This window comes from Phalacrocorax aristotelis, chromosome 4 (genome assembly GCF_949628215.1).
Source record: "Phalacrocorax aristotelis chromosome 4, bGulAri2.1, whole genome shotgun sequence".
NCBI lineage: Eukaryota > Metazoa > Chordata > Aves > Suliformes > Phalacrocoracidae > Phalacrocorax > Phalacrocorax aristotelis.
In genome coordinates, this window is record NC_134279.1 from 77,544,613 (window position 1) to 77,569,673 (window position 25,061).

The window sequence follows — 25,061 nt, forward strand, 5'->3', positions numbered from 1 at the left end:
TAGCAAGAGCATGCAAGTGCTTTGTAACACTGATGGCATAGCCAGACGCAACTTTGCATTTGTAAGTCAGTGCCGTGATCACAAAAAAGGCAGACAGAGATGGTGTAGGCACACTTAGGAGGCATCCGGGTGACAAATGTTGCCAGAGGGAGGCCAAGATAAATACAAGGGGCTGCAAAAAGGCAGAGCATCCCCCCAATACACGAGGAGGATGGCTGGCAAGACAAAGGAAACAAGGTAAGCAGTATCAGGAGGGGAGGAACACACAACCACCACCTCCCTTCCCCTTTTTGGAATTGGGCAGTAGCATAAAAACATCAGGTCTAAATGAGGAAAAACTGGAGAAACAAGAAAAGAAGCAGTTTGGTTCTGAGTTGCTCTCTCAAGCCTGGTTACCTTGACCTGGGTGATCAGGAGCCACCGAGACTGCAGGGACCGGCGCTCACTGCACAGCATCCGTCAGTAATGTGTTTTTACAGCTAGTGTATATAGGATTGCTGGAGGCTGAGTCTTGTATATGCAGTGATGGTGATTAACACAGTGGAAGAACTGACCATCAGCAAGAAGCCTGTTCAGATTTTAGCAAAGTTTAATTCTACAGTTCAAAACTGGACTGATGTGCCAGTCTTCTAAATACTCCCATCACAGCTATCTCTAATTCTGCCACAGATGGATGGATGGACAGATGGATGGACGGATGGATGGATTCATATGCAACACAGAGCTCTGCTGGAGAAGGACGACAGGCTCAGCAGTGTTTCACTCCACGCCTGCATGTTTAGGTACCAGACAATGCCTCCCCTCTTCCCAGGGCAAAGCGACCGCTCCAGCACACAGGCAAAAGATGGCAACTGGAGGGTGTAATTTCATCCATTGCCTGTGTTGTCTGCAGACTCATCCTGTCCCCTTTGGTAGCTTCATTTGTACCAGATGCTGTGAGGAGCACATCTGGTGACAAGGGGCCAAAATAACATGGTGGCCATCAGAGGTAGTTGTCACTTACCTGCCTTGAGGGGTGGAGAACCCCAATCCCTGCACAGGTGCCTTATTCTGCCCCTTGTTCATGAGGGTTTTGGGCCCTCACACACCTCTTTCTTAGTCCTGTAATACAGGAAAAGGAGAAGAGAACACGAATTGCTTCCCAAATGACACAAGAAGATACCCCACAAAACCCCAGCATCCAGCATGGGACTGGAGGCAGGTTTGCCACCCCAGCTCTCCCTGGCAGAGACCTGCCTGTGCTGGCTTCTTCTTTGCTCTATAGTTGGGACAAGACAACATTTGTTGGGAGCATCTTGCTTACGCTCCTTCAGCTAGTCTATACACACTGCAAATGGACAACCACAGTGAGGAAATATGGATCAGAGCCATGCTTCCTCCAGCACACAGCAATGAGAAGGTATAAGAAGATATCAAGGAGGCAGATATTTGAGAAACTCTAGACCGTGAGGGTCTCCTCTTAAGCTCTGAGCACTGGAGAACAGCTAAGGCCTGAAAGCACTATTCAGATCTGGTCCAAAACTTGTTAGCATAATCTCTTATGGGTCTGAACTAGTGGTGTGATCCATACAAATATCTGACCTCCTTTTCAATTTTGCTAAGTGCCTGGATTCAGCAATACTCCGCAGCAACACATTCCAGATTGCACTTTCCATGAGAAAACCATGTTCATATGCCCCTTGAATGAGGTGTGTGATATAAAAAATACAATACAATCACATAAAACAGTGGGAGATCCTTACTTTGGAGAGCGTAGCAATAGTTAGCTCATCTCAGAAAGGAAATCCTTGATGCTGAGGCCAGGTCCTCAGCCTGGATTTTTCCTGAGCTCTGCACTTCTCTAACCTCATAGACTAGGAAGCACTGTAAATGATAAAGAAGTGAAACCCACTGCTTTTTAGCTCCTCATCCCTCCTTTTCATCTTGAAGGAGGCTATTTCAGTGCTGAGGTCCAGGATCTAAAGGCCACCGAGTTGAGCAGTGATCAGTGGAAATTCTGTCTGTGGGTGTGAAGGAAAAGAAACACATTTGCACAGGGAAATCTGGCATCAGCAGAAGCAGCAAATGAGACAAAGAAAAAGGTTTCCTCTCTCTCAGGAGGAAAGCACAAGAGCTATCCCAGCAACTTTTATGGACCACAGTCTTGCAGCCAAACCTGGAATCTCCTGGCTGCTCTGAAGGACTTTATGAGGTTCCCCCAATGTGCACACTGAAGTAGCCTGTTTCATACACTCCACATGTCCCTTTCGATTTATATCCCTCAAGCTTTGTCTGCTGGAAGGAAAAGAGAGCCAACGGCAAGTGAGGCACTTCAAGGAGAGCGTGATTGTCAGCAGGACTGCCTTTTTGAAAGGGCTTTGGAAGAGGAGCAGCACAAGTTGTATAATGGCAGCAGTGAGAACACGGGAGGGCATCCGATCACTTCTCCTGCGGAGCAAACACAACAGACAACAGAAGGTGAGCATGGTCCTTCCATTCCCTTCCAGCCCAACCTGGCGATGAGGCTGACCCTAACATGATTTCCCGCTGATTGCTAGCAAGGAACCCATCAAATCCACCGGTTCCCTCTGATGAAGATGAAACTCCTGCCTGCAAGAACTCCCCATTGTAATATCATCATCTTTTCAAGCAAAATGAAAAACACCGTGATTGTGTTTCTGCATCCCTAAAGTCACCCCAAAAATTGTACCTGCAAAAGCCAAAGTTAGAAGGTCTGTGAACAGCAGGATTAAGCAAGCTTGGATTCCCACCAAGTATCACAGCCAGAGTTGGCTGGCCAAAACAGGGTGGGAAATTACCTACCTTTTTCCTCCGCTACCCAGGCACAGATTTTTACATTGTTTACAAACTCGTAATACCTTTTACAACCCTCCCCATATGCAACGTTTACATAAACTTGGCCATGAGCTACCTTGGGGACGAAGGGGCAAAGGTCACACTGCGTAATCTTTAGTCCTTCAGTAAACCTACTGAAAAAAATAAAGAAAAAGAGGAAAAATACTTATCATTCAACGTACCAACAACTCGTTCAAGAACAAAGTGAAAGCTAGTTGCAGGCTACAGTGGAAGCAAAACACTGAATGGCAGCCACGTCCCCTCTTATCTGCCCTGCCTGCCTGCTGCGGGCATGCCTACCCAAACACACATCAGCAAAAGGCAAACTGCTCTCATATTGACACTGGAACCCAACCTAAAGGGCTCACAGAGATCATGCAAAACCAAAATTTGACCTGCTAAAAGATCCGTCAGTTTAAAACTTCCCCTAGTGCTCTCCATAGGCAGTTGGAGGTATTCCATGGTTCTCCTGCAGGAACCAACTGCCAGACTTGCAGATCCTCCCAGAGCGACATCTGTACGTGTCTGCTGGATGAGGGGCCTCAACACCCAGTTGCCTCCTTGTTTTTATATAAGAAAACACCTGCATGTCCTCTGACTTCCCAGAGAGCTGATAACACAAAGGATAATTGCAGATTTGGGGTGACACCACAGGCTTTGGGTATCAGCTGCTGTTAGCAGGGGCAACCATGTGCCAGGGACAGCTCGTTACACCTCCTGTGACATTCCTACTCCTTTCTTTCCTGCAGCCCTTTGATGAGATGATGAATTGAGCATCATTTAGTTCTCATCTAACAGCTCGTGCAGATGGGAACAAAAGTCAGAGCCAGAATAAAACCGCTCCAGGTGTATTTGCTTCATTCCTGCATTTTGCAGGAGTATTCCTAGCACGGCTGGTTAAGAAATGATATGTTCTTGGCTTACACTTTTCATGGCAGCTTTACACTGGGAAACATCTCTGTCAAATGATCGAAAGCCGCACGGGAATGCATTTTATTTGGAGCTCTGCATGTTGATGATTGCCAGCTGCTGGGTCGAACATCAGGATCTCTTCACGGGTACATCAAGACGTTGTTGTACTACCAGGTGTGATCATTTTAAGGCAAGTCTGTCCTTCGTGGACTGCAGAGAGAAATAGCAGCAAAGCTGTGATCTGGGAAGCACTGTTTGGAAGCAGCGTGGTGGGGTTCTCCCTCGCTGGCCCACACATGCTCAGGAATCAGCTTAGGGTTAAAAAGGATGAGACCTCCAAGCATTGTCACCTGGAGCAAGGGCCCAAAAGATGCCATTGTATTACCATAACTCACCGCAGCCATCACCAGCAGCAAGCAAACCAGTCCAGAACAGGAGAGGAGACTTGACTGTCACACATGCTAGATCAGGGACAGGCTACATCGCCTAATAACAGTCACAACAAGCTTGTGAGACCAGCAAAGGGCAAGCGCGTACGCCAAGAACAAATAATATGGGGTCACGCTTACAAGTGTATTCCAAAATAAGAACAGGAGTGGTATGCATACAATCCCTTTATAGTCAAGGATTGGGCTGAGGGTCAGAGATAAGCAGAGCCTGGGAAAAACGCTCAAGTTTTCCAGGCCAGTTGTCTTACCCAATTAAGTTTTCCCTCTCTTCTCCTCTCCCATAATAAATGTGAAAATAACACAGTGATCAGAAACTTGGAGTAGAGGAAAAGCTGAGGTCCTTCAATCACAAGGAAAATATTGTCCGGGGACATCAGACGTAGCAGAAGCGGCAGCAGTTGATATCGATGGGTGGGCTCACACCCTGCTGTGGCATCAATCAATGCAGTTCCCAGCTCTACGCAGATCTGCACCTGCAAAAAACCCACCCCCATCTCGCTTCAGTGGCTTCATGCGCAATGATGTATATGTTGTATACAGACCAAACCATATCTGCCCCGTGTCACCCCACCTCATCTGTGCCGCACGTTTCACATGGTAGCTCCTCCTGTTGCCACCACCACAGCAGGTGCGAGAAGCAGCTGAAGCAAAAGGCCAGTTGAGAGTGCAATGAGCCACGGAGCAAATCCTCCCTGGACAGGCTGCAGGCAGGATTTAGCAGGGAAGTGTTTTACAGTGTCAAGGTCCATTGCATCCCTCTGCTCCAGCTGGCTTCTCCAGTTTTCACACATTATTTTCACAGGAGGAGAGAGAAACTAAAGGGAAGTGCAGAGAGCAGGTTTCCTGCAGTTTTTGAGCCTCCCCTTTATTTCTGCACAATGTAGAACCTCTTTTGTCCCTAGATCACAGAATCATAGAATGTCCTGAGCTGGAAAGGATCCACAAGGATCATCAAGTCCAACTCCTGTCCCTTCACAGGACACCCCAAATTCACACCAGGTCTCTGAGGCATTGTCCAAGTGCTTCTTGAATATCACCAGGCTGGTGCCGTGATGCCTCCCTGGGGAGCCTGTTCCAGGGCTCCACCACCCTCTGGGGGAAGAACCTTTTCCTAATACCCAGCCTAACCCTCCCCTGGCACATGTCCCCGCCATTCCCTCGGGTCCTGGCGTTGGTCACCAGAGAGAAGAGATCAGCGCCTGCCCCTCCTCCTCCCCTTGTGAGGAAGCTGCAGGCCATGATGAGGGCTGCCCTCGGCCTCCTCTTCTCCAGGCTGAACAAACCAAGTGACTTTAGCTGCTCCTCAAACAGTTTCTCCTCTAAACCCTTCACCAACTTCATGGCCCCCCTCTGGACACGCTCTAGTAGCTTTGTATCCTCTCCTAAGCTGGCATTCCCAACCACCACTCAAGAAGAGAGGTAAGTCCAAGCCCCAGTGCTCAAACATACCTGAAGATGCATCTGCAACTAAATAACAGGTTCTGCAAGCTAAGGTGCTCTTTCCAGGATTGTAAATTTTAAATCAGTCCAAGAGATGCTCTAATTTTGGTCACGGCTGAGTTCAACATGCAGCTCCTTCTGAAACAAAGGCTTGCATTTCCCTCCCCTCTGCCTCCAGCATCAACTTTAGCTACAGGGGAGAGTCTGTCCCCAGTTTTATCACTGGGCTTTACTTTTTCACAACATGCCCTGTAAGTAGAGCTAAAAATGCTTCAGGAGGAAGGGTGAGTAACTGCAACCCCAGCATCAGTGTCTAATATCATGCATCGAGCCGAAAGGGCAGAAAGAGAGAGGCTGGAAAGAACACTCCCTTCCTCCCTCTGGGGCAGCTAAATCTATCCCCGGCCCACGGTGGGATCAGCTACAGCTGAAACAGCCCTGTCTGGAGTTCATCCAATGCAGTCTTCAAACTTTCCAGTGCTGGAAGACCTCCCGGCACAATCCATGCCAATGCTTCTCTAATCTCATGTTAGAAAAATCTTCTTGCTGAACCTAAACCTCCCAGGATGCTATTTGTGTCTGTTACTGCTTGGCCTTTCCCTGGGATGATGCAGAAGGAAGGAGGGAATCTGTCAGTGACCCTTTGCATCATCTTCTCTGGACTGGCTGGTCTCTGTTTGCTCATGTATCCTGGCCAGCCATGTTTTTGGAGGTCTCAGGATTTTTGTTGCCCTCCAAATCTCTCTGGTGGCAAAAAGGACTGAGCCAGGCTGGGCAGACCTCCGTGGATTGGTCCAACTCCCTGGGAAACAAAGTAACCCACAATATATGTAGCAATGATCCCTCTAGAGCTGAAGACTGTTCCCTTCCACAAATCTCTACACAAGATTTCTAGGCTACATGCATATATTGTTCAGGCTGGCAGAAGTCCTGCTTTTCATAGAATCACAGAATAGTTTTCCTCCAACACACTGGTTTCCTTAAATTTGTGCCCCACATTTCTGAAGGCAAAGCACTAGGACTGAAAATAGGAGGGGAAAATGGGAAGGTTTTCTGAACCAGAGAACAGGCAGCTACTGCCTGTACCTTCACATGCCTGAAAAGACCATCATTGAGCCTCCCTGTACTACCAAATATGGAAGGGTTTGGGTGAATTTAGCAGGCAAACACCCAGTACCTTCACCTTGGTGCTAATGAATCCCGAACAAGTGAGAAGGAACACCCTCAAAAAGTCACATAACCACTTGTTTTTGCTTTATACCTTCCCTCCTGTGGCGCTACACCTGTGTGGAGCCACCATGAGCAGGGGTATTTTACTGCTCTGTAAAGTAAGCTGCTCCCAGACTTGGTCAAAAGCCTTTTGAAGTCAATGAGCCTCTCTGTTTTAGTGGGCTTTGGATGAGGTCCTAAATGGCCTCTGTGGCAACTTCACAGCAGAGAACTAGGAAACACTATTGATTTTTAGTCTTCTCTTGAACAGCACTCACAGTGAGTGTCCAACACAGGTGACTCAACCGTGACAGATCAAGACTGACTCATCACTATGAACTCACGGGCTCAGGCCGTTCCCAGGCTCAGTCCTGATCTCCTCCCCATTTGCCTATAGCATAAGCAATCTGCTGAAACCATCTCACACAGAAGAGGCATCAGCACTGAGATGGGCTGCAATATTAGCCACCATCAAACAAGCTCTGGCTCATCAGTTACATGCTTTGAAGCGAGGAACAAACTTTAGCACAATTCCCGATGTACTGGGTTAAAGCCAGGGCTGCTGAGGATTTTACATGCATCACTGTTGTCCTGTCCATTATGGCTGCCCAGACTTTCCCACGCAGATAGATCTTAGCTTTCCTCAGATACAGAATATTCCTGCTGTCTACAAACCTCTGGGAATTGTGAGCAACAGCCTGTATGTCCATGAAGGCTGGAGCCAGAGGCATCAGTAAGCCTGCTGATGCACTCCCACATCCAGAGAAGTGAAGATGCATCATAAAACATCTGTCTCAAGTGCCTTCTTCCACTTTCTCGTGCTGGAAGGGAATAAAATACAGGGCAGATTCCTTCAAATGATACCAAATCCCAGTGCTTTGTGAATCCTCGGAGAAGAGATTGTCTGGATGGCCCATGGTTCTACCCCCAGCCATAGCCAGGGCTTCAGGTTGGCAGCCAAACGGCTGAGACCCCTTTTGAGGTCATTTCTGCAGGGCTCATGGGTGCAACCACTGAACCAAGAGTCAATTATGCTGCATACAAAGGAAAGCTCATTCCTGAGCTTGGGGAAAGGCCCCGTGCTGGGCTGCACCTGGGTCATCTGCCTTCCAAAAGGCCCTGCAAGGTGTTACGGAGGCAGCTCAGCACCACGGCATCTCTGCTGGTCTATGACTTGGTGCCTACTGCCACAGTTCCCAGAGCAGGGGAGAGGCTTGAGCTTATGGAGGGAAGCAAGGTGACTCCTCCAAATGTGGAGAAGGACCACTGGTTCTGGCTGATCAAGACCATGAGGTGGTCCTTCAGAAGCAGCACAAAGCAGGATCACGGCAGGAGGTGGTAGAGACCTTGACTTACCTTCAAAATACTGTGTTGGAATCAGAGATTCAGGGTTTCTGGTAAAGGAGGTAGTATTTTTTGGACTGTTCTGAAGAGGTCTGATGAGTTTCTGCCTTGGCAGGCAAGCTCCACACTTCTGTCTTCACCAACCTCAAATACAAAGTGAGCTTTTCCTTCCACACTGCTGGTGCGCAGAGCAGCAGTGTCACAGCTGAGCAGTGACTTTCCCTGTCCATGCAACGTGCAAACACTCCCCAACCTGCCCCTGATCTGAGGGAATTGGAAAAAATCCCTTTTCCCAAATGCTTTTAAACATTGGTGGGGTGGGGAACAAAATACGAACACCTCAAATCACTAAGTGGCCTCCCCCACCAGAGGAACTAAAATAAATAAAGGAGGGATAAACCTAAATACCTTTATGCAGAGTGTGAAGACCCATGATTATTTTATTCCTGGTGCGGGTAGTAAATCCAGGACTGGTGCTGTATGCTGGCCACCTGAGCACTGAAGTCGAGGGTGATGCTCTGCTCAGAGGACACACACTTGTATCCGTGGGGGACAGAGTGAGTAGGAATGGGGACATCAGCTCTCCTCCCTCCAGCCCATGTGGAGAAAGCCCTGTTATCACCCTTTGCTTGTCACTTTACACCCGTCCTGTCTAAGAGCTCTACACCCATCTTACACCTACCTTGCACTCCTGGCTCCTCTTTGGATACCTGATTTGTCCCAGGCAAGGGACACACAGGTGCAGAGTTGGACACCCAGGTCCTTTAGCAGCTTTCAGATACCGCTGCCTTGGTCCAGCTCTCAGACCAATGGAGACTTTGACTCTGAGGAAAGGGAATATAGAAACATGATTAGATATCGGTTTTGTTATATTCATGCCTACACAGATGAAAGAAATTGAATTTACAATCCAAGAAAACATTATCTGGTCAAAAAAACACTTGACTCCTTTTGGAGAGTGTCAGGCCTGTGTGTAGGTTGATATTTGTCACCTTGGGTTGCATCCTTTGCTGCACTCTGGCTGGGCCAACAGCTGATGGTATTTAATACTCAGCCGTGGGATGAAAGTCCTCATTTTGAGCTCCACTTGTGTGTTGAGCAAGAAAAACAGTTCATTCCCATGGCTTTCACTTCAGGCTTACCTTCCAGCACCCAGCCCATACGTGTTGCATTAGTGGTTAAGGATTTTTCCCATTTTGATCCTTCAGAACGGCACATTGCAGCTGGAGGAGAACCTCGCCACAGCCTGTGCACATTGCAGCTAAGCAGCATGACTCACGCCAAAGCACTAGATGGGGCTACGCACCTGCTTCTCATTTCCAGTCCTTCTGCAAACGTGAAATGCCTCCCTGAGGCCCAGCTGGAATAAAAGCCCAAGATGCATTTACCGACCACAGGGAACTCTCCTTGGCACTGCTTTCATGGACCACTTCACCACATTTCCTTTTATACCACAGTGTAAAATTCAGCATCTGTGAGCCTCCAGACCTGCTGTCAGGCATGGGGACTTCTCTTTCGGTACCCAGATATCAAAAAATCATTGACATTTCTAATGCAGCCTGAGTGTGAGCCGTTATAGGTAATGGCTGGGACTCTCACTTTGCAGCAGCAGGTTCCAGCCCAGGATACCCACAAGTGCTTCCCTGAGCTGCAGAGCTACAAACCAACATTCATCCACCCACTTCTGAGCAGCAGCCAGACCCAGGGACAAGCTGGCACGAATTACTGGCCAGTGACATGAGGCACAGCTCATTTGTGAGGAAAAGTAGGCTTAGAAATCAAGCCCGATAAAACCAGACAGCAGAAATGGTCACAGGCTTCAGACCCTTGTGACCACACAGAGGAAAACCCCTTGGGTTTTGAGCTAAGCCATGACCTGTCCCAATTAACTGCCTCTATAAACAGGAAAGGACTTCCTTAAAAATAACCACAGACCTCTCCACCCAGCCATAAAGCTGAAAATGCTCACAGAAATCTCAATACTTGACTGCTAGAACAAACCAACCCTTCCTGCTTTTTGAATATTTTGCATAAAAAAGGGCATGATACAACCAACTACAATAACCTGCAAACTTCTTTCCCTGACAGAGCATCACAGAGGGGTCATAAAACTTCCCCAGATCCACATCCTCATCTTTTCCTGCAGGTACAGCAATGCCAAGCCCTGAAAAATCACACCAGCTGCTTCTCATGAGCATCTGCTCTCCTCAGCAAAAAGAAGTTGGCCAAAAATTTTTACTGAGATATTTTGTGGTCTTTTATGTTACAATAGCACAAAAAGCCCAGGCACACAATGCTTTAGAGGGTCAATCCTCACAGCTGCTGTCCTGCTCCAGACGTGTTCCTAAAGCTGCACTCAGATGATGAAATGAGATGCGTGTATATTCCTGTCTTCTCCAGCCCACTGCCAAAGTGCTGGTTTCATTCCCCTCCAGGCCTGCTTGTCCCACACCTCCTCTGCACCATATCCCTTGTTTCCCCAAGACCCTGTCTCAGGTTTCTCAGCTGCAGTCTCAACCCCACAGCAAATGCCTTTGCACCCCTTGGGCACAGACCATTCCCACCTGAACTTCTCCAGCTGGTCAGCCTCAAGAAGAGGCCAGAGAGACACCACAGCCCAGTGCAGCACATGGGAGTAGGCAAGGTGGTGGAGAAAGGAGTAAAACAGCATAAAAAACCCAAAACCTATTGATGGCCCAAAATAAAGGAGGCAGAACCAAAAGGGGTGCAAGGGAAAGAAATTATGAGCAACAATCCAGCTCTTGCAAAGGAAAAACTCCTTCGCAGCTTCTCTATCAGCTCCATCAGATCTCACAGCTGTGGTAGTGGGGGGAATAACTCGAGCTTCTGCAAGATGTGGGGGTTTTAAGCTGATATCAGGTCAAAACAGACCGGAGAAAGGGAGAAATTTGCAAGGAACCTTGTTTCTGCTTCCCTCTCAGGACTGGCTTATATACCAAAGGCCCAAGCTGGGGATCAAGTCTTCCTTGAGCTAGAGAATAATTTCGTTAGCTACAGCAGGAAAGCAAAGACCGCTGAGAAGGAAGCATGAAATGCTTAGCACTACAGCACCTGCTTGTATTTCTGGTTTTCTTTTGTCAGAAAGATGGGGAAAAAAAAAGGTTGTTTTTCTGCAACTCACTCATCATGTTCCTGTTGACCCTTGGCAGCCCCTTCCAACAAGGAGCTCCAGCACTCAACCCCTGCTGAAGCCATCTGTGCCTCCTACCAAAGGCCAGTGCTCCTCACTTCCCATGCGGAGGGAGCTGGGGCGGCTGCACTGAACAGGAAAGCTTTGTTCTCCTCAAAGGCATGTGTAGGAGCTTGGAAACAAGTTGGGTTTGGCCCAGGCACAAGAGAGGCAGGCTGTGAAAACGAGTGAAAACGTTCAGCCCTGCTCAACTCTACAAGCATGAGCAGCTCAAATTAAAGTTCACAGGCTGGAAAATACAAGTGTTAACAAGAATTTCCATCAAGATTCAATGATAGGTTTTATTTGTCAAAGCACAAAGAGGTGATGCGCAAGTGCTTGGGCAAGAAGAAAAAGGTAAATCAGCTGAAACAGGCAGGTAGCTGAAGAGATTAATGAAATCTATGGGCCTTGCCTCTCCACTCCCCCGCCTTAAAACCCAGTCCTGGTAATTCCTAGCCATGTGTATCAATATAAGCCACAGGAGTTGTCATAGCCCAGGTGATTTAATGCCTGCCTCCTACCTTGACCATCAGAGCTGCCACCAATGATGTCATGACCTTACGAGAGTCAGTCACATGTGATAAATTTTGAACTCCAGCTCGTGAGCAACACATACCAGGTCCCCACCAAAAGAGCCCTTGCCATGCTTCAAGGAAGGGCATCTTAGTGTATTATTTTTAATTAAAAGTCTTGCTGCTTTTAGCACAGAAGCGCAATAAGCTTTACGCAGAGAGGAGCAAGGCATGAAGATAGAGCTTGAGCAGGATTCCCTCGGGGCAGCGTATGAATCCGTCACCAGCCATACACAGACCAGCACAGAGCTATGAGCCACTGCGGCTCCCTCCCAGGAACGGTGGGGAGGATTATATACATATAAAATATAGCAAGTTTTGGTCAAAGAGTAAGAGCATTCACCTTATGACACACCCCCGGTGGCTGGGGACATGCTGAAATGCAGACGCTCGCTACCCAGGTTTGTGATTCACACCACCGGTGGGCACGTGGGTGGGCGCTTCAGTCCCTGCTCACAGGGTTGTTCTAGGGAAAATAAAGAAAATAGCCACGGAGGCAGAGAACACATGAGACTGCTTGTAGGAAAAGCACTTTTTGCGTGCCTCTGAAAGGTGATTAGACATACAGGGCGTTTTAGGTGTGGTGTGACCAAGCTCCTCAGGGACTCGAGGGGTGGGTCGCCTACTTTGCAGCACCTTATGAGACATGTGGCAAGGCCGATACCAAACTGCTCAAGCCTGTTGGGACCAGGATGTACCTACATGTCATGGTTTAACCACAGCTGGCAACTAAGCACCACACAACTCCTTGTTCGCTCCCCCCCAGTGGGATGGGGGAGAGTATTGGAAGAGTAAAAGTTAGAAAACTCCTGGGTTGAGATCAAGACAGTTTAATGGGTAAAGCAAAAGCTGTGCATGCGAGCAAAATGAAACAAGGAATTCATTCACTGCTTCCCACGGGCAGGCAGGGGCTCAGCCATCTCCAGGAAAGCAGGGCTCCATCACACATAACGGTGACTTGGGAAGACAAACGCCATCACTCCGAATGTCCCCCCCTTCCTTCTTCTTCCCCCAGCTCTATGTGCTGAGCATGATGTCACATGGTGTGAGACATCCCTGGGGTCAGTTGGGGTCAGCTGTCCCAGCCGTGTCCCCTGCCAGCTCCTTGTGCCCACCCAGCCCCTCGCTGGTGGGGTGGGGTGAGGGGCAGAAAAGGCCTTGGCTCTGTGCAAGCCCTGATCGGCAGGAACCAAAACATCCTTGAATTACCAACACTGCTTTCAGCAGAAATCCAAAACAGAGCCCCATACCAGCCACTGGGAAGAAAATTAACTCTACCCCAGCCAAAACCAGCACACCACATTTGTCTACAAACATAACTCCCAGGGCTTCGGGAACTGCTAGGTCAAGACCTGGGCTGCTGCGAGAAGATAAACATTTCCAGAGTTAGGTGACTGCAGAACAAAGGAGTTGCATTTCACAGTGGGGCTCAGCTGTCCCTCTTCACACCTCTTCATCCTTTAATTCATATTTGGATTTGGTCGTATGCCACTTCAGGCAATGATTTCTTCAACAGCACCCAGCTTTTCAGCAGTAGCATTTTAAAATATCATATTCTCCAGTTTTGCCGGAGTTGGTCATCATCTCAACCTCAACAGGCAGGATTTTGCTGGGCTTTTTGTTTATGACACAGGGCAAGGTTGTTCTTTCATGGGAAACAGCCTTCATTTTAGAAGACGACAACAAATGTTAGTTTGTCAACATGTATATCCTGCATTTATTTAATAATGAAAGGGCTCTGTAGAATACCATCACCTTAGGTACATTTGAAGTAAGGAAAGGCAAGAGCCTTCCCAGGCAACAGAAATTTCAGAGGGCAAGATGCAGGTGCTCATAAAAATCAGTATTTCTGTAAAACCTTGCTGCTGGCAGGCTGGAGGACGAAAGTCACAGCATCGCATCTGTGCTAGTCTTAACAGAGGTGCACGAGCTCTTCCTTCATCTGCCCTCGGCGACAGGCAAAGAGATCAGCACCACACTGCGGCAGCTGCATCCTCTGATCCCCTCCCATCTCCTGCAGGAGTGCCAACCGCAGCATGAGAGCTGAAGCTATCGGCACACTTCCGTGCATCTGCTGAAGAGGCTGAACTGCTCTTCGGTTCCTTATCAGCATCCCAACAAACGACCCTACATGCTGAATATCCAGTTCCAACGTCAACCAGTCACTGACCATGGTCCGCAAGCACCAGTTGTGGCACTTTCCCACTCTGCACCCAAGCAACTCCCTCCTCCTGCAACTCTGGCACCTGTTCATGGCATCATAAGAAACAAATCCGAACCTTACCCATGGTACATCTCCAAGGCGACATCAGTTTGTCTCCAGCTGGGTGCAAGACTTCTAAAACACTTGAAAATTGGCACCATAAAGTCACACTTGGCAATTCAAAGTTCCCATTTGTTTGAATAAATCAGATCTAGCCAAAATAAGTATGTCGTTCATCTCTTTCCCTACCCCCTAAGTGGTCATAAAAATCGGAACATACTGAAAGAATAAAAAAAGCTTCACAAATTATCTTCAGAACAGTTTCAGAATTGCTCAGTCCTAACAGAGAACTTCTACTTGTGTCACCTGAAAGACTAAAGCATAACAGATAATGCAAGTAATGACCGCTCTGAATTCAAGGGAGGACAAAGCTGAAGTTATGTTCCCTGAGAGGAACCATGAAAAACCAAAACCAGCATCAGAACCGGTCAGGCACATACATAACTGATAGCTCCTACACTGACAGTTCCAAAAAGAAATCCTGATGTGGAACACAAGGGCTTTATCACAGCTCCCAGATTCCTTGTTGACTTTTTAAACAAACACCATGAAGGCGTATCTACAAGGGATGATGCAGATTCTTTGCAGAGCGTAAAATGTGGGACACAGCAGCACGGAGGCATATTCTCATCCCCATTAGTCAGTGCTGAGATGGATTCTCTCTTCCATGCCCAGAGAGATATAACTCTGCTGACAGGTCAAAAAAAAAAAAAAAGCCATAAATGAAAGGAGAAAGAGTCATCATCAGCCACTAACTGCCCTCTGCTTGAGTGCCTGGGATTGCATCAAGACTTTCAACTGGACCAGTATGAAACGTAAAAGCCTTAATAAAGGAGGCAGAACAAATCGCAAACTGTGAGACAGACACGTAAGTAGAAAGTGGTTTCATCAGTTTATTGCTTTTTGCAACCTGAACTTTGCTGCCATTTCACGGATGGCTGAGTCTGTGCAGGCGTATTCAATGCAGTACACACTACCACCGAGAAAACGCTTTATCACAAGCCACAAAACTGGTGAGAAAACAATCTAATCCTACATCAACATAATTTGAGAATTTGACAGTAAATACAGCATCTCCAAAAAGCTATTGGCATTTACGTTAATCAACTGATTATTTTTAAGATACTGAGTAAAGCAAACTGGTGAGGGACCAAGTGCTCTGAACTTTTGGTGCATTCAGGATGTCCTCCCAACACATGCATTCTGAGATCTTCCAAAGTTTCACTAATACCAAATGAAATTAAGGTTCTTTGTTTCCAGTTTAAATACCAGGCAAAAATAATTAGCACATTTAAATATATTAACTAAAAGACTATCTGTATAAAACTCTTCACACATGAAATATTTTTAAATTAAACAATATAATTAAGAAAAACAGACTAGAAATTTATTGCTAGTACAAAATTAACATGTTTCACGGAGAAGTTAGATTAACATTATTGCTATAAACACAAACAGTGCCAGAGACAAGAATCTGTATTTCAATGTGTTCGCTATCCGAAACTGGCTTTGAAAGACATGTAGGTACATGGGACTTAGGAAAGATGAGGTCCACAAGTTTCTTTAGAGCTCTGCTGTAAGATCTGATGTCATTTTATTGCCTTTTAATATAACGGCCAGAAGCAGTCTGCTACTCCTGTGTGCTAACATTATCATTCATTAGAACTTCTCTCCATGGGAGAAAGGAAAAAAAAAAAAAAAAAAAAAACCAGGAAAGAAACACCACAAGACCCCAACCACCCTAACCTTGCTTTCCCGCCTTAGTAATTTGAAAATTCAAAACTACAACTACATTCAGTATCTTAGCCCATAAAAAGAAGTGGGAATGTTCACGATGTGGGAGTTCATAGCATGAACAGTGTTTCTAGGCCACCCTTTGATCAACTTGCTAACGAGCTTTCATTCCCAAAGAAAGCATTTTTCACATACTGTAGTCAGAGTAACAACACTACTCAGTGCAAACACAGTCATACCTACTACTCTACTAGTAACAAAATGAAAATGAACACCAAAACCTGCTCGCAGATCTGTACAGTCCAGTTTCTTTGCATCGCACTGATTTCCAGTCACAAGAACATATATTTATAGCTATTTTTAAAAAATTATGCTGCTTTCGGCAGTTATCTAGCTTGCTACTAGATCATACTACTTTCTCAAAGTGATTTTCTTAACTTACGCACACTCACCCAATTGCTGACTTAAAAGCTGATCTGGGAAAACCACCAACTCTACCTCTCCCTTCAATTGAACAGTCAACACTAGAGCTCGTTAGGGTTATCATCATTGTAAACTATTAAGGTTACGATATCTGTATTTAATTACTAAAGGAACATAAAGTAAACCAATGGAAATTTTAGCTTAGTCATAGATTCTATTATTGCTAAATGGAAAGTTTATACAAACCAGTGTTTTATAGAACTGGCAATTCTCAAGTCACTCAAAAAAAAAAAAAAGGTGGGGGGGAGATTTTGTATTAATGCCACTTCTTTAGTTGGGGTAGCTGAACTCTGCTGTAAATCAATTAGTTAGAAACATTCTTCTGGGTATTGAGGAATGGAAATGAGAAAAGATCTGATTTAGGTGCAAGTCTCCTGCTGGCTAAATCATCTTACAGCGTGCACTCAGCCCAAACGTGCCTCATGATAAAGCAGGATTCTAACCCAATACATTAATGCATCAATGATTTTAATATCAACCATGAACGCCAAAGTACTTACTACTCAGTTGTTGCCACGACAGTTCCTTTTCCTTCACGTTCACTCCCACATTCCTCCTCCACCCCCAACAAATATTAGCACAAAACCAAAGGAATATAAGTATTTCATGGGGAAACACAATGCTCAAGCTGTAAGAAATGAAAGACTTGAGAAGCATACGTCTTTCTTTCCATGGCATCCATGAAAAGGAGTCATACACCAAGAACTAGATCAACAAGGACAGTAATTCAGTGGAAAACAACTCTTGTATGCAGTTAGACAACTCAGGCTAGTGTTGTGCATACCATATACATCTGAAAACAAAAACTCTGCTTTTCTTCAGACAACTTAAAACATTAAATATTTTCAATGGATCTCTTTCAACTCCACATTGTATTTACATAGTTATCCAAAAAAATGTGCAAAGTAAAATCTGACTTAAAAATAAAATTAAAAGTCCAACAAATTGAACCTGATGTTAAAAAAGGCAGCAGAGAATCTACGTCCATTCTACACACGCTGTAAAGAACTACTTAAGACAGTGAGAAGGTTGTTCCAGCTGAACCTCTGGAAATTTAACAAATCCAAACCACGACGCACTTCAATCACTAGCTGTCTTCTCCGCAGAACTCACAATGTATCCCACCGGTGAGGTCTTTGACAACTTTTTCTTTGATCAGTTTTTGCAGGAATTTAGTCTCGCTTGTCACATTGTGCATAGTTTGTCCGTTCATGGCAGCCATGCACAGGTTGTTGTAATAGTGCAAAGGTGTGCTGGGCTGATCGAGGTCATATCCAAATCCTGCTAAGCTCACTTCATCACATAAATGGGTGGCCAGAACGACTGCTGTGACCCCAATTGTAGGTACGTTCTGAAAAGGGGGAAAGAGAATCCTGCTGAATTCAAATATATTCTCCTTTGCCAGTTTTATAAACACTTTACAAAATTTAATGGCTTTGTCTATTCCTTCTCCTCACTTAAACGGAAATCAATTAAACATTTACAACCATTTACAACTGAAACTAAAACTAAATTAAATGATCAAGTAAAACTAAAAACTTCAGAGCCAAATACTAACACAAGTTGAGTATTTGCCTGTCAACTCTCAATTTTTTTCTGCAAAGACAAGACGCCCTATTACTGTGTAGTTAAACTACAAGTGAACCCTTGCTCCAAACACTCAAACAACTCCTGAGAGGCAGTTAAACTTGACATTTCTTAATGTACACTTAACTTCAGTCCTGAGCAACAGTCTCTCTAATGGTATTCTTCACGATACGACTTTTCACTGAATCACCCATGAAGAAGTAGGTTATACTATGATACAAGTAAAAGATATGCAGCTTGGTATGTTACATTATTTTTATAAATAAACGTGAGGAGATCCTTCAAACATTTGTGCAATAACACTACCATTAAATGCTTTCACACGAAAGGTAACAAGATGATGGTTATTCAGTATTTTTCGTAGTTTCGTAGTTTCGTAGAACTAGTGACATCCAATTTCTCAAACAAATAATTAAAATAACAAAAATGCAGTATATAATTACACTGGGCGATTCATCGCTCCATGCTGTTGCAGGAGGAAGGACGTAGGGGGAGGATATACCCATCAGTTGCTATCAAACACGTTGGCATACGTAGCAATTCCAAAAGCTGGAAGGTTGCTTTACACGGGCCTGGTGTCCACACTCTCTCTGCCGTCCCTGCAGCTAGAGACACACCTGTCTATACTGATCGCTGCTTTGACTTAACAGGGCTGCTCTTAACATACATCAAATGCGTGTTTTGAATATTTAACACCAGTCATAACGATGTGTGAGTGAACACACTGTACTGGAATTAATTTACGTTTCACTGCATCCGAATGCTTTATAAAACAAGCCAGTTCACGTCAGCATGCCAGGCATAATACCTCATCTAAAAAGGTGAGCTGAAATCCTATTTTGATTTTACACAAGAAAATACAAGAGTCTTTTGAAAGCACATGAATTTCCCTATTACTTGAGACCAGCTCTGAAACTGTACAGAGAAACTATATTGAAGGAAGAGCCCAAAACCTTTTCCAGTTCCTTATTTGACTTTGTATTTTAGCCTCCTTCTCCTAAAATGAAAATTCTTACCTTATCCCAACCCCAGAATTTTGATCGAGGTTCAGGGAACTGTAAAATGTCCAAAGCTGTCTCTTTGATGATGACTGGATTCAGAATCCGAAACTGCTTTGATGTAAAAGGAATTTTCTCAGCAACTTCTTTCCAAAAGAAAAGTCGCATCCACAGAGGCTAAGAGAAAGAGAAAGTAGATTGGCAAAGGCAAACTCTGAGACTGCAAAGCGTATGGCAGACAGTACACAAGTTAGAATCCATCAGCAATGCTGAGACATTCAGGAAACAGTCTGTAGCTAAGGTGGGTTCAAGAATACCAGTGTACAGCTCAAGTGAGTGACCCAAAAGAGGAAAAGGTTTCAAAGTATTTGGAATTGCAGAGAGGATTAGCAGGCGGAAAAGTGGTTTATCCTGAATATTTGACTGCACTTTGTGTTTAATCAGTCAACATATCCACCAGAATCCACATGGTTTCACCACAACCAAGCAGGCATCAGTATTTAAAGAAACGGGAAAGGGAATCGCAGTTTTCCACAAACATTAACTGGGCATTCTGAAACAAGCCCTGGATTTAAAACAGTTTTGCCCAGGCTTTGAAGCGAACAGCTGTTGTTTGATATCATCCACCTAGTGATAAATATAACACTTCAGAAGAGGATTTACACAAGACTCAGCAAGCCAGATTCTGATCTCACGCCACTCACAGTCAATTACCTGCATGCTAAAGTAAATAACAATACTAAATCAGGTTCATTTGACAAATCTTTCCATATAAAGCATAACACTAAGCAAATGATAAAACTAATATAGCTGCAACATAGACCTGTATTTTTCAAACATGCTTATTACTGCCCTAACATACAACTCTACAGCAGCTTAAACTGACCCGGTTTAGGTTGCCATGGTCCTGTGTTCCCACCCATACTTTGAGCAAGTTTACTAAAGCAGCAATGCCTTCACAGAGAGCTGACCCAACTGAAAGCCCTGTATTTGAAAGAAGTATGTTTTCAGTTCACAGAATCACAGAGTGATTGAGGTTGGAAGGGACCTCTGGAGGTCGAGTGGTCAAGCAGGGACACCTAGAGCCAGCTGGCCAGGACCACGTCCAGATGACTTTTGAATATCTCCAAGGATGGAGACTCCACAACCTCCCTGGGCAACCTGTGCCAGTGCTCGGCCACCCTCACAGTCAAAATATGTTTCCTGATGTTCAGAGGGCCCCTCCTGTGTTTCAGTTTGTGCCCATTGCCTCTGATGCTGTACTGGGCACCACTGAAAAGAGCCTGGCTCCATCCTCTTTGCACCCTCCCCTCAGGCATTTATAGACATGAATAGGATTTCTCCCTGAGCCTTCTCTAGGTTAAACAGTCCCATCTCTCTCAGCCTTTCCTCACAGGAGAGATCCTCCAGTCCCTTAAGCATCTTCATGGGCCTTTGGTGGACTCTCTTCAGTATGTCCATTCCCAGATCAGTTCCCAAAACTGGCTCTCTGCACCAGCAAAAACACCAGAGCAAGGACGAAGGTGAGAATGAGCACATCTGCTCCTAAGCCATGCGAAGCAAGAAAAAGTACTCTTTTCATAAAGCACATACTTCAGCCTTGTAACTCACTAACAGAGGATGCTGCGGATGCCAAAAACCAATCACTCTTTCAATCCTCCCAAAACAAATTTTAATACAGAGAGCCATCCTTGTACTAGTCATTCTTCAAAACCAAACCTTAAAACATTAAATAGTTCTTACATTTGCAAAAATTTATGCATTCAGGAAAATCTCCCCTCTACAAAGCATATTCAGATTATCCAAAACAAGGCAATAACCCTGCACACACTCTCTCAAGTAGTGGATAGTCATGGTCAATATTAAACAGACTGTCCATATGCTCTTATGTCGTAAAAATCACAGAATTAAGAAGGGAACGTGGCGTACCTAAACTAGTATGTATCAAATTGTTAAAAAAACTTGTCAGGCTTTCTTCTGAATCCGTCTCAATAATTTAGACCACTTGTATTCAATCTGTGGTCAGAGAAACCTAGCTTCTGGTTTTCAACTTGGAGAATTTATTTGCCCGCAAATTGAAAGAGGTGAAAACCACCAATTTAAAGAGCATTTGGAAACATAGAACCCTACTATCGGTTCCTTAGTAATCTCTACACTTCTTTAAATATTCAGTGAGAAATAAACAACCTCTTAATTTTGGAACCAGAGGCAAATGTGAAGTAACAACTGCAATGCTTCAGTTACACATTAACTGCAGGTATGCCTATTTCAGCAGCACAGGCTTGGCTGTTAAAAAAAAAAAAAATAAAAAAGGACTAGCATCCAGAAATCTCATTTCTGTTTCAAGCTCTGCAGACCTGAACAAGTCCCTTAAGCCTAATGGGAAATGAATTCCACTTTAGTAGACACTCAATATGTCATGTAACTTGTAGCAAACCGCCAATATCTGCAGAAAAAAAAAAGTGTTACTGCCTGCCAGCACGGGGCTTCAGCATGAATGCTGAATGCTGGTACCAACTGTAACCAGGAGACATAGCTAAAAAAACCTGCAAAGTTAAATAAAAGATCCTTAGTATAATAAAACAGGAATAACAGATCAGCAGCTTCTTAAGCATTAGAAAAAACAAACACAAATCACAGGTACATAACACTACCGCATTACATACCAAGGTTTCATTTTTTACCATTGCTTGAAGCCAATTGAAATCAACACTTTTAAATAAAACAGCCACAAACAAGCTAGCAGGAGGATACTCGTGTTCAGAAAGGGGGGCTCCTTCCGGGTAAGTCATCCGTATGGTAGTTTTGTTACCGACGTGATCTGTGTATCCTTGAACGGGTGCATCATTTAACCTAACAAAAAATAAAAAACAACCCACAGAGAGCAGCTGTATTTAATAATCATGAGTTACAATCTCATCACAGCATCAGACACTAAGCAAAGAACTTGCATTTGGCCCACAGATTTTTAACAGAGCAGAGTACAGCGTTTTCCCAGTATCTCCATGTTCCTCGCCTCACACACTCATCCACCCGTTATCTTTGAGAGAAAGCCAATTCTATTTCTAGATTTACTGGCCCAAGCGCAAAACTTCAAAAAGAAAAGCTTGAATAGAAAAGTAAGTTAAAACAGCACTGCAGAATTTCATGTTCATTGTCTTGTGCCAGCTCAGAGAGGCTTAAAAGAGGAAGGGAAAGAAAACACACAGCAAGTTGCCTGCATTATCTTTTTTTCTATACACTTACATACACACACACACACAGGAGTATTACATACAGAAAGGCATTCAAATTATCCCTTCAATGCAATGTAATGCATCCTGTGGGTGTACATCATTCCAGCTCACCAAAAACTTCAGATGCTAGGACACTGCTGACACGAACATCATCATCCGGCTCCATCAGTTCTGCAGAACAGTACAAGTCCTGCAAACTTTTCCATATTAACAGAAAAGTCACCTTCACAGTGCCAGCCCTAATTTCAGGGAACAGTTAATGCAAGTTCTCTGCCCCTCCACAAACTAACAGGCTTGTTTACCTTTGTGTAAGGGATATGGACTCACTGTCTCAAGTCTTCCCTTTTTAAGAGGAGCAAGTCTTAGTTTACAAAGCAACTTGGGAAAATGCGTGTATTAAATTCAGTCATGACTTTAGATGATTCAAAACACAAAGAAGGAGAGTTCAAACAGTGATGTTCAGAAGACACGAATACAAAGCATGTGTTTAATTCAGAGATTAGAAAACACGGGTAATCGTAGAAAGCATGTGCTGATCTTATAAAGATAAGGAAAGATAAGCGTGCTATACAGTGTGTAAACAAACCGTATACTGAAATGCCAATTAATTTTTATTGTGTTTGAAATAGCTATTATAAAAAAAATTGTCAAATAAGCATCCCAATTAACCAAGGGAAGAAAGGCAGAGGTGACTCCTAAAGCCCACCTCTGAAAGCTTAAACATATGAATGGGTAAAAACAGGATTGTCTGCTTGTCTATCATTTCACTGGTTTCTATCCCATTTCTGCCCATGTTTGTTTGGGTTTTCTGTTACTGTTTTTGGTTTTGTTTTTGTTTTGTTTTATCTGAAGTCCACAAATAATTACACTGAATTCCTGTCTTGCGAACATGACAATTTATTTTGCTCCTAAGACTTCAAATTCCATCAAGTCACAAGTAAATTTCTCAAAAGCACTTTCAGAAATAGTCTTATAAGTTGTGTAAATGTTGGAGATACTCTCCCCTTAAAAAACAAAGTCGGCTCATGAAGTAAAGTTGAAGTAGTTAGAATCCTTAAGTGGGAAATACTTACCTTATAACAATATCGAACTGATTCAGTAAGTGACCCAGCTCTGATCCATGAAGAATTCCACCACTGCCAACAACAACACAACGCTTACAGTGTTTTGACTTCAAATCTTCTGGTAAATCATGCTCAGGTAAGAGTTCAAGGAGATTTTTAAGCTTATCAAAGAACTTGTGAAATCCAAAAGGAGGCTCATATTTAAATAAAGCTTCATCTTCATTTATATTTTTTCTTACAAAGGGAGATATGTCAACGCTGTATTTCTCCGCAAATAACTTCCCCATTTCTTTCTTCACGTAAGAAGGCCGGCACTGTTCCTGCAGTGCAGCGCTGGCATACTGTTGTGCTCTCTAAAATAAAATGTACATGATTTCAGTCAGGAAAGCTACCTTCAGGAACATAAAGCCCTCTTAATGCAACCCACCAGCTGACCATCAGCAGTTTAGCAAAGACAGGGGTTTATAAAGAAAGCTTAAACATGGAAATGCAAGACATTTTAAAGCATTCACTCAAATGCAGACGCTAACCAGTGCGGGGTGAAAACCCGCAAGGAATGTCTCTCCATCCAAACACTTAAATCTGGATAGGAACTTTTCTGAAGAAGAAATTCAGCCACTAAAAGAGGTAATTGAAAATGAACTGTTTGAGAACCGTTACTTACAAAAACAGACTAAAAATCTAGACGTACTTCTACCCATCTAATTCAGCAGCCAGCCAGCAAGCGCAACTCTACTCTGCTGCTCAGCTGTGTGACCTGGGTTCTGCCTGCAGTAAGATTTTACCAGAGACACATCCACTGGGTGTAAGTTCTGTGAAATGCCAGGCTGGACTTGCTTACTCATGAAAACGAAGCAACGCTTCTTCCAGAAATATTGCTGAAGTGGTATAGCTAATGACTAAAACACAACTTTAAAAGGAATGCAAGGTGGAGGTGTTTCAGGTCTTATTTCAAAGCGTAGTCACAAAAATAAAAAACTACAGTTCCATATTCCATAAAAGATCAAGCTGTCAGATAAAACTACACATTGATTCATCTCATTAAAAAAAAAAACAACCAAAAGAACGCCACAAACCCAATAAACCGTTCATGTACTTTCTTTAGAAATCTGTAGTGGCAAGCCAGTATCTGATGTAAGAAAGAAGAGAAATAGCGAAGATATTATTTTTATCAGTTAAAATAAAATCTTTTTGCACGTTATCTTCCTCAGTCCAACTCGGCTGATCTGTCGTCCATGTAATAAAAAAAAAAAAAACAACATGAGCAAGCACAGGGGTCTGAGGGCTAAGATTCAAATCTCATGCTAACTCAGTTCCCCTTCTGTACCATTAAGGAAAGAGAAGTGTGCATCTGGGTGCAAAAGGAGGGAAATTGTGCTGCCTTTTTGTTTTTTTTTTTTAAAAAAAAGATTGTTCTACAGAACTGCCTCTGCCACCGTTACAAAGATCTCTGCAAGTCTGGGCATAAACACCACACTTCCTCCTGAGCAAAGCGCATCTGAGCAACTTCATGCTGTACTATGCCATCAAAGGTCATTGCCTCTTCGGAATAGCTTCATTTTTAGGGCTGACAGTTGTACATCCTGTCAGTAAAAGTTAATGCAAATCACTCAACCACTGCCCCAAATAGTTTGCAATCAGCTACTACCTAACTAGACAAACTGCAATGCTATTTCCTCATCCTGCATCTAATACAAACAAAATGAATCATGAGACAGCAACAAACACAGTTCATGCAGTCT

The 25,061-nt window shown here is 44.3% G+C and overlaps 1 protein-coding gene and 1 long non-coding RNA gene across 9 annotated transcripts in view; both read right to left on the reverse strand.

Moving 5' to 3' along the window:
• Window positions 1-642: 642 nt before the first annotated feature.
• LOC142056973 (uncharacterized) lies at window positions 643-2,879 on the reverse strand. The gene is made up of 5 exons (XR_012660501.1): window positions 2,803-2,879; window positions 2,156-2,427; window positions 1,892-2,000; window positions 1,004-1,101; window positions 643-729 (listed from the first exon to the last, which is right to left on the reverse strand). It is a non-coding gene; the product is annotated as an uncharacterized LOC142056973 (long non-coding RNA).
• A 12,207-nt stretch (window positions 2,880-15,086) lies between these two features.
• ST3GAL5 (ST3 beta-galactoside alpha-2,3-sialyltransferase 5) overlaps window positions 15,087-25,061 on the reverse strand; it is a 35,611-nt gene continuing 25,636 nt past the window's right edge. For 6 of the 8 annotated variants that reach the window (XM_075092124.1, XM_075092121.1, XM_075092128.1 and 3 more), the window contains exons 4-7: window positions 23,329-23,672; window positions 21,686-21,872; window positions 19,038-19,196; window positions 15,087-17,785 (exon numbers count right to left, since the gene is read on the reverse strand). In XM_075092124.1, coding sequence (XP_074948225.1) covers window positions 17,522-17,785; window positions 19,038-19,196; window positions 21,686-21,872; window positions 23,329-23,672 — 954 coding nt within the window. In that variant the 3' untranslated portion in view covers window positions 15,087-17,521. The remainder of the gene's footprint in view (window positions 17,786-19,037; window positions 19,197-21,685; window positions 21,873-23,328; window positions 23,673-25,061) is intronic. The other 2 variants (XM_075092125.1, XM_075092129.1) reach the window with 1 other exon arrangement.